The sequence below is a fragment of the Phoxinus phoxinus genome, assembly GCF_949152265.1.
Source record: "Phoxinus phoxinus genome assembly, chromosome: 15".
NCBI classification, from domain to species: domain Eukaryota; kingdom Metazoa; phylum Chordata; class Actinopteri; order Cypriniformes; family Leuciscidae; genus Phoxinus; species Phoxinus phoxinus.
Window position 1 is genome coordinate 35,224,169 of NC_136890.1, and position 13,955 is coordinate 35,238,123.

General features: G+C 45.0%; 1 protein-coding gene across 1 annotated transcript; it reads left to right on the forward strand.

Annotated features, from left to right (window-relative positions):
* The first annotated feature begins 311 nt into the window (after window positions 1–311).
* On the forward strand, window positions 312–10,818 carry cdo1 (cysteine dioxygenase, type I). Its single transcript, XM_079636827.1, has 5 exons — window positions 312–594; window positions 4,907–4,984; window positions 5,397–5,554; window positions 9,270–9,439; window positions 10,169–10,818. Exons 1-5 carry the CDS (start codon window positions 425–427, stop codon window positions 10,196–10,198), a joined length of 606 nt encoding a protein of 201 aa, XP_079492953.1. The 5' UTR covers window positions 312–424; the 3' UTR covers window positions 10,199–10,818.
* The last annotated feature ends 3,137 nt before the right edge of the window (window positions 10,819–13,955 follow it).

Below are 13,955 nucleotides of genomic sequence, written 5' to 3' on the forward strand. Positions count from 1 at the left end.
CCCTTTCCCATCAAATAAATGATCCACTGCCATGACGACGCTATTATCTTTTTACTGTATGTGCGAAGGAACCAATTTAGAGATACAACTACCGGTAAATATGAAGTTACTGTAATAACATGATTTGTAGAAAGTTCAATTTACTGAATAAAAAAAGCGTGTCGATCCACACTGTAAATTGGCAATTGGTAAATATCGATAAAGAAACAAGAACATCTGTATCTGCTGTCATATGTGTGAGTGTTACAGCAGTGCTGGAGTATTAACTGCCCCCTGGTGTCCGCGAGTGTGTGTGTACACACGGCTAGTGCAGTGCAGCTGGGCTCGGTCCGCGGACCCCCCTCTCGCGCGCAGTGGTTTCGTCCATCAATCCTCGATATAAAAACTGCCTCCGCGAGACTCGAACCGCAGAAGATCCGCTAAGATGGAGCAGACCGAAGTAATCAAGCCAGAAACTCTGGACGATCTGATTAAAACTCTGCACGAGATCTTTGAAAGTGACTCTGTTAATGTGGAGGAAGTGCAGAGCATCATGGAAGCGTATGAAAGTAAACCGCAGGAGTGGATGAAATTCGCCAAATTTGACCAGTACAGGTAATTATTATTATTATTATTATTATTATTATTATTATTAATACCTATATTACTTGTAATTTATTACTAAATAATGTTTAGGCTGTTATTTTGCTATGCTCTGCTAATATTATGCATTTAGGTGTATAATCACCAGGTTATATATATATATATATATATATATATATATATATATATATATATATTAAACACAACTGAAAAGTGGCAATGAAATTAAAATAAAGATAAAATGTTAATTTTATGTTGTAAACTTCTCAGTCTGCCTCTAAGCATCAGATGTAAACACAAACAGAGAATTAGACTTTAATTAGTCGACTTTTAATCCAATTATCCCACAAATAAAGTTCTTCTTTTGTTTAGAGAATGATTGGGTCTCGAATGATGATTTTAGGCCTCGATTTTAATCAAACGCAGTCCGGTTTCGTCCCGGTGTTTTTGAGTGCTTGCGATGCGCTCAGCATCGGTTGATGTTTGTAGGGGCGTGGCTTCGCTTCAGGGGGCGGGGTTGACGCTGGCCAATCAGAGCGCCGCTCCAGGCGCACACCCGCTGCTCTCGTTCCATCAAATGTACCAGCAGAAAAACACACATTTCCGACACATGGAACTAATCTCTCTAGACTGTTCAACACAAACTGTTCTCTTTATCTCATTCACTCAAGTTGTTGAAATCAATATGCGTAGGAGTAGCAAAGGGATTCCTGCAGTGTGTGAGGGTTCATTCATTCACCAGCAGCAACAACAAACAGTGATTTTATTAATAAATCATCATTAATCCCCAAATCAACTAAATAAAATAAAAAAACTGTGTATGGAAGCCCATTTCTCCCACATAAGAAATATTCATGCTTTTGTAAATCATAATAATTATGACAAAAGTCGAAATGATAATACAAAAAGTCATAAGAGATTAAAAAGATAAAAGTCAAAATTATGACTTAACCCTGATGCTGTATGGTAATTTTTGACAGAACAATTTTATACTTTTTTTTTTTTTTAATTAATAAGAATGGTATGAAACTTGGTAAAGGTTTTAACACTCGATTATGAACGCATAATCATGGACATGATTCAAAATGTGGAACCGATCCTGAAAAAGACACGAACGGAGCGTAAGTCCTCTAGTGGAAGCGTTCGGTGACGGAAGTCCTCTAGTGGAAGCGTTCGGTAACGGAAGTCCTCTAGTGGAAGCGTTCGGTGACGGAAGTCCTCTAGTGGAAGCGTTCGGTAACAGAAGTCCTCTAGTGGAAGCGTTCGGTAACGGAAGTCCTCTAGTGGAAGCGTTCGGTAACAGAAGTCCTCTAGTGGAAGCGTTCGGTAACGGAAGTCCTCTAGTGGAAGCGTTCGGTGACGGAAGTCCTCTAGTGGAAGCGTTCGGTAACAGAAGTCCTCTAGTGGAAGCGTTCGGTAACGGAAGTCCTCTAGTGGAAGCGTTCGGTAACGGAAGTCCTCTAGTGGAAGCGTTCGGTGACGGAAGTCCTCTAGTGGAAGCGTTCGGTAACGGAAGTCCTCTAGTGGAAGCGTTCGGTAACAGAAGTCCTCTAGTGGAAGCGTTCGGTAACGGAAGTCCTCTAGTGGAAGCGTTCGGTGACGGAAGTCCTCTAGTGGAAGCGTTCGGTAACGGAAGTCCTCTAGTGGAAGCGTTCGGTAACGGAAGTCCTCTAGTGGAAGCGTTCGGTAACAGAAGTCCTCTAGTGGAAGCGTTCGGTAACGGAAGTCCTCTAGTGGAAGCGTTCGGTGACGGAAGTCCTCTAGTGGAAGCGTTCGGTAACAGAAGTCCTCTAGTGGAAGCGTTCGGTAACGGAAGTCCTCTAGTGGAAGCGTTCGGTAACGGAAGTCCTCTAGTGGAAGCGTTCGGTGACGGAAGTCCTCTAGTGGAAGCGTTCGGTAACGGAAGTCCTCTAGTGGAAGCGTTCGGTAACGGAAGTCCTCTAGTGGAAGCGTTCGGTGACGGAAGTCCTCTAGTGGAAGCGTTCGGTAACGGAGGTCCTCTAGTGGAAGCGTTCGGTAACGGAAGTCCTCTAGTGGAAGCGCTCGGTAACGGAGGTCCTCTAGTGGAAGCGTTCGGTAACAGAAGTCCTCTAGTGGAAGCGTTCGGTGACGGAAGTCCTCTAGTGGAAGCGTTCGGTAACGGAAGTCCTCTAGTGGAAGCGTTCGGTAACGGAAGTCCTCTAGTGGAAGCGTTCGGTAACGGAAGTCCTCTAGTGGAAGCGTTCGGTAACGGAAGTCCTCTAGTGGAAGCGTTCGGTAACGGAAGTCCTCTAGTGGAAGCGTTCGGTGACGGAAGTCCTCTAGTGGAAGCGTTCGGTGACGGAAGTCCTCTAGTGGAAGCGTTCGGTGACGGAAGTCCTCTAGTGGAAGCGTTCGGTAACGGAAGTCCTCTAGTGGAAGCGTTCGGTAACGGAAGTCCTCTAGTGGAAGCGTTCGGTAACGGAAGTCCTCTAGTGGAAGCGTTCGGTGACGGAAGTCCTCTAGTGGAAGCGTTCGGTAACAGAAGTCCTCTAGTGGAAGCGTTCGGTGACGGAAGTCCTCTAGTGGAAGCGTTCGGTAACGGAAGTCCTCTAGTGGAAGCGTTCGGTAACGGAAGTCCTCTAGTGGAAGCGTTCGGTAACGGAAGTCCTCTAGTGGAAGCGTTCGGTAACGGAAGTCCTCTAGTGGAAGCGTTCGGTAACGGAAGTCCTCTAGTGGAAGCGTTCGGTGACGGAAGTCCTCTAGTGGAAGCGTTCGGTGACGGAAGTCCTCTAGTGGAAGCGTTCGGTGACGGAAGTCCTCTAGTGGAAGCGTTCGGTAACGGAAGTCCTCTAGTGGAAGCGTTCGGTAACGGAAGTCCTCTAGTGGAAGCGTTCGGTAACGGAAGTCCTCTAGTGGAAGCGTTCGGTAACGGAAGTCCTCTAGTGGAAGCGTTCGGTGACGGAAGTCCTCTAGTGGAAGCGTTCGGTAACGGAAGTCCTCTAGTGGAAGCGTTCGGTAACAGAAGTCCTCTAGTGGAAGCGTTCGGTGACGGAAGTCCTCTAGTGGAAGCGTTCGGTAACGGAAGTCCTCTAGTGGAAGCGTTCGGTAACGGAAGTCCTCTAGTGGAAGCGTTCGGTAACGGAAGTCCTCTAGTGGAAGCGTTCGGTGACGGAAGTCCTCTAGTGGAAGCGTTCGGTGACGGAAGTCCTCTAGTGGAAGCGTTCGGTGACGGAAGTCCTCTAGTGGAAGCGTTCGGTAACGGAAGTCCTCTAGTGGAAGCGTTCGGTAACGGAAGTCCTCTAGTGGAAGCGTTCGGTGACGGAAGTCCTCTAGTGGAAGCGTTCGGTAACTGAAGTCCTCTAGTGGAAGCGTTCGGTAACGGAAGTCCTCTAGTGGAAGCGTTCGGTGACGGAAGTCCTCTAGGGGAAGCGTTCGGTAACGGAAGTCCTCTAGTGGAAGCGTTCGGTGACGGAAGTCCTCTAGTGGAAGCGTTCGGTAACGGAAGTCCTCTAGTGGAAGCGTTCGGTAACGGAAGTCCTCTAGTGGAAGCGTTCGGTAACGGAAGTCCTCTAGTGGAAGCGTTCGGTAACTGAAGTCCTCTAGTGGAAGCGTTCAATAACGGAAGTCCTCTAGTGGAAGCGTTCGGTAACTGAAGTCCTCTAGTGGAAGCGTTCGGTAACGGAAGTCCTCTAGTGGAAGCGCTCGGTAACGGAAGTCCTCTAGTGGAAGCGTTCGGTAACAGAAGTCCTCTAGTGGAAGCGTTCGGTAACGGAAGTCCTCTAGTGGAAGCGTTCGGTAACGGAAGTCCTCTAGTGGAAGCGTTCGGTGACGGAAGTCCTCTAGTGGAAGCGTTCGGTAACGGCAGTCCTCTAGTGGAAGCGTTCGGTAACGGAAGTCCTCTAGTGGAAGCGTTCGGTAACGGAAGTCCTCTAGTGGAAGCGTTCGGTAACGGAAGTCCTCTAGTGGAAGCGTTCGGTAACGGAAGTCCTCTAGTGGAAGCGTTCGGTAACGGAAGTCCTCTAGTGGAAGCGTTCGGTAACGGAAGTCCTCTAGTGGAAGCATTAGATATAACAGACAACTCGTTTAGATATATGGCTTTGGTTTTCTCACGGTTTTAGAGCAAAACGTGTTTTGGGATATATATATATATCATATTAAAATTGAAAATAGTATTTTTGTGCATTTTTCATAACAATAAACTTAAATGTCTATAACAAAAATCTGGTCATTTTTGACCGCCACGTGAGGAATTTAATTTCAACTTTTTATTTAATACTTTTTACTTTTTAATCTCCTTATTATATGACTTAGTATGTCATAATTCCGTTTGTGAGTCCTGAGTGACGAGAGCGTGTCTGTGCAGGTACACCAGGAATCTGGTGGATGAGGGAAACGGAAAGTTCAACCTGATGATCCTGTGCTGGGGTGAAGGACACGGAAGGTAAACACACACACACACACACACACAGTCAGTCAGTCATTCACACACAGACAAACACACTGATGCTTCCGTCTGTATTTACTGTTCAGAACCTGAAAGTCTAGAGTCATTTATCAATCAATAATTAAACAAGCAGAACACATGCGTCAATGAATTAGAGATATTAACCGGCTGATAATGGAAGAGTCCAATGTCTTGTGATTAGTTCAGTCATAAAGAGAGATTATATATTGAAAGCCCTTAATAAATGCAAAATGGAGATGATTGAATCTGAGATAAAGTCATCATAAAAGCATAACACCATAACAAACAGAACGCCTGATTTCGGGTTCATCTTGGCCTGCTGAAGAAGCGCAGAGATAGTTGTGACTCACACACACACACTGAGTTTGCTGTGTTTGCTCCCCCACAGCAGTATCCATGATCACACAGACGCGCACTGCTTCATGAAGCTCCTGCAGGGTCAGCTGAAGGAGACGCTGTTCGAGTGGCCCGATCGCAGGCTTCCGGCCGGGATGGTGCAGAAGTCCCAGCGGGTCCTGCTGGAGAACCAGTGCGCTTACATCAACGGTGAGAAGATCACATCACATTACACTCTTCAACATAAAGGATCTGTGTACAACAAAATCCCAGAGTTAAATTAACTCTGCTCTGACTACATAATGGTCCCACTCTAAAGAGTGTTAAAGCAGAGTTGAGCATAAATGATGAACACCTGCTGTCAACAATATACTGAAGGAAAGGCACCAGACGCCCAGACAACACAACAACACAAGACAACAAAAGTTCAGAAGGAATGGAGGGCCAGCCGCAGGAGCGGCCTCAGTGGCCCTAACAAAGGACCCACTGCAGTCCCCAAAAACTTTCTTGGGTGGAGCTATAGAGTCGTGGCCTGGAGTGAGCTCATAATAATAATAAAAATAATAATAATAATTCATTACATTTACATAGTGCTTTTCTCTGCACTCAAAGCGCCTTACATAGAAGGGGGGGATCTCCCCAACCACCACAGCAGCCCCACCTGATGATGTGACGGCAGCCATATTGCGCCAGAACGCCCAACACACACCAGCTTACTGGTGGAGAGGAGACAGTGATGAAGCCAGTCAGTGTGTATGGGGATGATTAGGAGGCAGATGTTGACAGGACACCAAGGTTACACCCCTACTCTTTTCCCAATGAGATCCTGGGATTTGTTGTGACCACAGAGAGTCAGGACCTCAGTTTAACGTCTCATCCGAAGGACGGCGCTCTTTGACAGTATAGTGTCCCCGTCACTACACTGGGGCGTTAGGACCCACACAGACCACAAGGTGAGCGCCCCCTGCTGGCCTCACTAACACCTCTACCAGCAGCAACCTGGTTTTCCCAGGAGTCTCCCATCCAGGTACTGACCAGCCTCAGCCCTGCTGAGCTTTAGTGAGCAGCCAGTCTTGCGGCCATCTTAGGACGAGACTCTGGAACGGCGGCCATCTTAGGACTAGTCTCTGGAACGGCGGCCATCTTGGGACGAGACTCTGAAACGACGCCATCTTGGGAAAGGGTTCTGGAACGGCGCCATCTTAGCCAGGGGCCTCTGGCTCGGCCGGCTCACGGGTTGGAGTCGGTGTACTGCCCATACACACAAAATAGGCGTGGCCATGATGATCAGCGCCGCATCGTCGGGAGCTGACTCCGGTGTGGCGGCCATCTTGTCCGGACTGTTAGGGGATTTAGAGTTAAAGACCCAAGGACCAGATATGATCAATTAAGACCTGGATTCAAAAGTGCAGTCAATTTAAGATGAAATTCTCATTTGGCTAATAAGTAGATAAACAGTAATTTTCCACACATATACAGGTAGACTGAGACATATCTCCATCGATTATGCAGCTGACACTCGGACCCTGAAGTTAGGCACGTCGTGACCTTCCAGGTCGCAGATTTGGGATGTTGGGCGCCAGCCTGTCCAGAACAACAACTTAGTCAATCTTGTTTAACACACACACACCGACACACAGCTTCTTCAAGGCTGGATTTGGTCAGGCTCTAACTATAAACAGGAGAGTCTTCTCAAAACATCAAGATAATACGTTCTTTCTCTCAAGAAGAGGACACTTTTAATCTAACTGGAAAGTAAGACTTTAACGGAGAAATGGTCCCTTAAACTATTAGTTTCAATGACCCTTATATGTTTTAACACATGTCCCTTTCTCAAACAATCCGTGTCCATATTTAATTTCTGGAAGCCGGGCTAAATAAGCAAGCACTGTTACTTCATTCCTGACATGGGCTAGATCCTTCAGTCACCTCTCAGATATTTAATACAGCCATTAGAGAATACCACACTGGTAACTTCTATAACAAAGTAAAATCTCAAAAGCCTAGAGAAGTCATTCAACTCATGTGGTATTTAGAAGAGAAAATATTGATAAATACCTTGATTATTATCACTCATTAGATATATATTGATTCCAGAATCCACCCCTTCAGTAGACACAGGTGCGGCGGCCATCTTGTCCGTCACTGGCTTGGCAGGCATGACTTGAAGAGACTCAGGCTTGGCAGGCATGACTTGAAGAGACTCAGGCTTGGCATGCATGACTTGAAGAGACTCAGGCTAAGCAGGCATGACTTGAAGAGACTCAGGCTTGGCAGGCATGACTTGAAGAGACTCAGGCTAAGCAGGCATGACTTGAAGAGACTCAGGCTTGGCAGGCATGACTTGAAGAGACTCAGGCTAAGCAGGCATGACTTGAAGAGACTCAGGCTTGGCAGGCATGACTTGAAGAGACTCAGGCTTGGCAGGCATGACTTGAAGAGACTCAGGCTAAGCAGGCATGACTTGAAGAGACTCAGGCTTGGCAGGCATGACTTGAAGAGACTCAGGCTTGGCATGCATGACTTGAAGAGACTCAGGCTAAGCAGGCATGACTTGAAGAGACTCAGGCTTGGCATGCATGACTTGAAGAGACTCAGGCTAGGCAGGCATGACGTGAAGAGACCAAGGCTTGGCATGCATGACTTGAAGAGACTCAGGCTTGGCATGCATGACTTGAAGAGACTCAGGCTTGGCAGGCATGACGTGAAGAGACCAAGGCTTGGCATGCATGACTTGAAGAGACTCAGGCTTGGCATGCATGACTTGAAGAGACTCAGGCTAAGCAGGCATGACTTGAAGAGACTCAGGCTAGGCAGGCATGACTAGAAGAGACTCAGGCTTGGCATGCATGACTTGAAGAGACTCAGGCTTGGCAGGCATGACGTGAAGAGACCAAGGCTTGGCATGCATGACTTGAAGAGACTCAGGCTAGGCAGGCATGACTTGAAGAAACTCAGGCTAGGCAGGCATGACGTGAAGAGACCAAGGCTTGGCATGCATGACTTGAAAATACTCAGGCTTGGCATGCATGACTTGAAAATACTCAGGCTTGGCATGCATGACTTGAAGAGACTCAGGCTTGGCATGCATGACTTGAAGAGACTCAGGCTTGGCAGGCATGACGTGAAGAGACCAAGGCTTGGCATGCATGACTTGAAGAGACTCAGGCTAGGCAGGCATGACTTGAAGAAACTCAGGCTAGGCAGGCATGACGTGAAGAGACCAAGGCTTGGCATGCATGACTTGAAAATACTCAGGCTTGGCATGCATGACTTGAAGAGACTCAGGCTAGGCAGGCATGACTTGAAGAGACTCAGGCTAGGCAGGCATGACTTGAAGAGACTCAGGCTAGGCAGGCATGACTTGAAGAGACTCAGGCTTGGCAGGCATGACTTGAAGAGACTCAGGCTTGACTGAGACATGAAACTAGACATGACAGAACTACAGCTGACTTCAGCCACAGCCTTAGATGAAATCAACTGAAGATAAAAGTAGACATTAAATCTCTTAAGATCTCCGCAGAGAATTAAACAACTCCACAAACAGCATCACCAGCTTCACTGATTAATAACCAGTTTGACTTTATTCCTGCCTGAGGTTCTTTTTGAGTGTTAACAGAGGTTTAGATATTGATGTTTTATTGAAAATATGTGGTCACTACTATGGTGATCAATGTGCCCTTTAGTTGCGCAGTTTGACTCTTGTTTTTATGAGTTTGTGTTCTTTAACAGTATTTAACAAAGCACATCATTTGTTGCAAAGGAAACCAGAAACATCATAAACTAGAATAAACCACTGATCTTATCCCTGACCAAAAGTGTTTATTTCTTATTAATAGATTATATTCATCAACAATGCTTTTTTGCAACAGATCAGACAATTTGAATGTTGAGCTGCATGACCTGAAACTCTTCCCTGTTCCAGACTCCATCGGGCTTCACCGCGTGGAGAACGTCAGTCACACGGAGAGCGCGGTCAGTCTTCACCTCTATAGTCCCCCGTTCCAGGCCTGCCAGACCTTCGACCAGCGCACCGGACACCGCAACGACGTCAGGATGACCTTCTGGAGCCGATACGGGGAGAGGACACCGTATGTGAGTGTGCCAGAGTCCTCGTTTCACACAACAACCAATAACACACAGACCTACAACACACTCATTATACAGACACATGAATATTAATGCGCTGTATATGAACGATAGGATCCGCGTTGCGAGCGCTGTTGACCTCGGATCCCTGACGGTGCTTTTCAACCTGGAAGAACGAAATTGCTCATAAAATTTCCAATTTCCATGTATTGGTCAAATGTATGAGTGCTTTCAGTGTTTCCAGTGATGTGCAGCCTTACATATCTGTTCACATCTCAAGAAAAGTGTTTTGGGCTTTCATGACCTTTTAAGAAACGAGCTTCTAACGATCCGATAAGATCAATCAGGAGAATCTGAATGAACTGGAACCCTCAGGCTGGAAAGTTAATATGTATTTATCAGAAGATAAGCTGTTATCCGTGTGTTAGGAGTGATGGTGTGTGGCTTCAGTCGCCGTGTGTGAAGCCGTGACGTAACGTCTGTTCCCGCAGGATAATGTCTTCCACATGTGCTCCACTTCATCCAAACTTATCTGCATTCACAGCTTGCATAACTTTACTTTGACCAAATCGCTGTCTGGACAAAATAGTTTCAACATCAGCGCTGTGCTTCGATAAGATAAGATAGCGAAGCGCCAATGAGCTCGTCATTCACTTGCTTTTAATTTCTAAGTCTTTCTCTGGTCATTAGAAGCTTGTGCTTTTGTTTGACCGCTTTTATGTCGTTCTTTTACAGGAAACGACCATTTCACAGGAAAACAACTGAGGCGGCGAGAACGACGATGGAACTCATGGCCAAATTTCCACATAAATGATGTTTAAAACTTGATCCAACACTTTTAAAGATTGGCAAAGGACAGTGGGAAGGGTCTCGGTGGGGATGGAAGTTGCTTAATCGTGGCCTAGTTTAACGCTTGCTAGCGCTGCTGAATGAGCCGCGCGTCAATCCGCTCTTTGTTGGAGGAGAAGCCATTCTCCCAGCATTCCTGTGTGTCTGTGACCTGTGTAATCGCTCTTTGTGCCGGTGCGGGACGGGAGCTGTTTGCTGGAAGTCTGTAATTTATGAGAAGAAACTATTTGTCTTTCCCTTTGTCCCTCTGAAAGCGCTGTCCTGAAACGCTCTGAAACGCAGCACTTGCTCTCCCTCGATCGGTGTGTGTGTGTGTGTGTGTAGATAATCACGGGCCTGCAATCTCCACATGCTTTTATATTCGCTTTCCAGATGAACGTTTGCATGGAAGAGTTTATTTTTATGAATCTTGCTGTCAGTAATTGATGTCTATAGTCTCTGCATTTGTAAACTAGAGCTTTTATTTAAAATGGACCTGAATCTTATCTTGAAATGACTTTTTTGTCTCAACAAGTAAATAAAAAAACATTTAGCCACATGTGTTTCTTGTCTCTGGAGTTCTCGTATCTCTGGTTATTGATGTCTGACGTAAAGCTGCTCGTGTCGAAGCTCGTCTCGGAGAACTGGGAACGTTCTGTCCATGTTCTCAAAGTTATGAACAAACATTCTTCCAGTAACATGTTCTGTCAACGTTATCTAATGTTCTCTAAACGTTAGCACAAAAACATGATTAATATATCGTTCATGGGGAGTTTCTGAAACATTAGCTGGACGTTTGTCTTCAGTTTGTTCAAAAGTAATGTTCCCATGATGTTTGAACAATTATGCAATGGAATGTTCCCTTAACGTTAGAAAAAACATAATATTTTTTAACATTCAGAGAATATTAACGTAACTTAAATAGCACATGATTTTTAGAACATGTTTTTGCTGTCTGGGTTTATCGACACTGCAGAAGCTCTTACACTGGATCATATGCAGGAATGAACTTTTAAAAGGAAAATTATCATTCAATGAAAAGCAAGGGCAGATTCCATTAATATTATTCACAACATCACTTCCTGTTGAGGGGTTTAAACTACACGTAATATCCAGAAATAACAACACTTAATATCCAGTAATAACAACACTTCATATCCAGTAATAACAACACTTCATATCCAGTAATAACTACACTTCATATCCAGTAATAACAACACTTCATATCCAGTGATAACAACACTTCATATCCAGGCTGTGAGTAACACACTTTTAGCTAAAATATCCTTGAGTTTGGTTACATGTCGTTTTTGCCCGAGTAACTGGCGAGATGTTTGATATATTCCATCATGTAAGCAGTCAACTGGTGATGGCAAGGTGTCTGGTTTCATTTCTTCACTCATTCCATTTCTTTGTTGTCTAATTGACCAGTCTACTCTTGGGCTCTGGGTTAGATGTCGATTACATTTCCACTGACGGCCCAAACTTCTCCCGGCTTTATCCTAGACGCCAGGCTGCGTTTGGACGGATATTAGACGTCTTTTAGACCAACACTGACGAGGTCAACACTTGAGCTGGATTATGACGTCTTCTGTCTCATATATAAATGCCTCATTCATTCATATTTGATGAAGTTTGCATCATTGATTGTCTTTATCATGACGAAGCTGCTCTGCATGGATCCTGTATGAATATGAAGCGCTGTAGAAATGAGTGGACTGGAAGCTTCTGACCCAGAGTGCCTCTGTTCGCTCGTGTGCTGGACAACCGTTTTCTTCACTCTCGTGCCAATGTTGAGTTGCGTAACGTGTCAATCGCTCCCATTGGACGGCCGTATTAATAATGTGCCAACAAAATCAATACAGCAGGAACATTGAGTCACGCGTCGTCAGCGTTAAACAGCAGGGCCTTCTGGGATACGCCCGGCCCGGGCCCGTCGGGTTTCATAACCCAATGTTTTCATCACTCTCATATCTGTGCAGTTCAGAAAACACCCATAAAACATTATGACTGTGTTTTCTCCTCAGGACTCACATCACAGAAACTGTATCAAAGGTAGAAGATTATTACAGGGTTCTTGATGTCACGGTAGGGAGACGAGAGGCGTAGATTCAAACGCAGAGTGAATTTATTTGGATGACAGACAAGAGGGTATAAATTCCAAGGCACGGAAACAAACGGGAGGGTATACACGAAAACACGTAACATGTACAACGAACCAGCACAGGACAGCAAACACAGGAAGACTAAATAGGGAGGCAAACAAGGAGGGTAACGAGCAGGACAGGTGGGACAACTAAACCAATAATCAGATAACAAGGGGGAGGGACCAGACAATGACAAGAGCACATGGCCCCAAAATAACAAAACACCCATGTGCATCACAAGACAGGACAGACATGTGACACTTGATTGCTACTAACACACGATTCATGAAACTATTCACCATAATCGTTAAGAAAAGTTTATTTTCATTCATTCTTTAAAGAGATCTTTCAGTAGATGAAAAGCGCTGGAAAAGTAAAGGTTAAAACCCAAAGAATTAAATATGAACTAGGTATGCATATAGTAGTTTACTGTCATTTACAGTACAGGAAAAAACATATAGTTCAGCATCCTCGGGCAAATCCTGAGATTCTGATTGGAGCATCATCAGTTTTGCAACTTAGTGTTTACACTCGTGATAAATGTGTGTTATTGGAGTTCACAGTGTGACACTTATTAATGATTATAGGTGATTATATTGTGTGTTTGTGTTTTCCTGTGCAAAATTAGGACATTTTTGAGTAGAGTTTTGCAGAAAACATTGAGAAAATTGGAACGTGTGTGAAAACAGGAGAAATGTGCTCAACGATTCGAGAAACTAGACAATCAAGAAGAACTGTAATACCTTCCCATAGGAATCACAGCGGTGTGTGTGTGTGTGTGTGTGTGTGTGTGTGTGTGTGTGTGTGTGTGTGTGTGTGTGTGTGTGTGTAACCCCGGTGTCCTGGCCACATTTGCCCATCTGCCTCCTAATTATCCCCATACACTGATTGGCTTCATCACTCACTGCGTTTACATGGACTCTTATAATCGGATTGAAGGCTCAATCGGATTGAAAAATCTTCATGTAAACACCTTAATTGATCCGATTGAGCTCGATCCGATTGAAATTTCGATCGGATTGAAAGGGGTGGTTTATTCCTTTTGTAATCCGATCAAGAGAACATGTAAACACTTAATCGGACTGAAAACCAAATCTGAAAGGAATGCAATGACGTAGAAATGACGTAATGACGTATGACGCACTATTGTTTTTGAAGGGAAGATGGCGTGCGGTAAGCGTCCGTGAACAACGTTGTCCCACCAGTCCTTGCTTCGGACTTTCATCCACAAACGCCTTGTTCTGGGCTCTGGCAAAGGCATTTTAATTGCTTGATAAATACAAGCAGCACGGCACAGAACATCACGCGCTCGTCGTCTCCTAATTAGCAGCTGAAGTTCGTAAATGTTAAATCTGATTAAAAAAAAAAAAAAAAAAAGCAGTGGTAAGAGGGTGGCTGTCTAGTGCACTGATTGTGCGTAACTGCGCATGTCTAAAACGATCAAATCAGATGTAAAGCTTGTGACATGTAAACGCGCACATCAACCCGATTACTTTATTTGTCGTCCATGTAAACACCTTGTTCGGATTCTTTAATCGGATTGATTT

Bases quoted from the DNA above. Each gene is read 5' to 3' on its own strand.
- cdo1 (XM_079636827.1), top strand. From the start codon at position 425: ATGGAGCAGACCGAAGTAATCAAGCCAGAAACTCTGGACGATCTGATT. The intron at 5,555-9,269 runs GTGAGAAGATCA...TCCCTGTTCCAG, and splicing joins CCAGTGCGCTTACATCAACG to ACTCCATCGGGCTTCACCGC. The intron at 9,440-10,168 runs GTGAGTGTGCCA...GTTCTTTTACAG, and splicing joins ACGGGGAGAGGACACCGTAT to GAAACGACCATTTCACAGGA.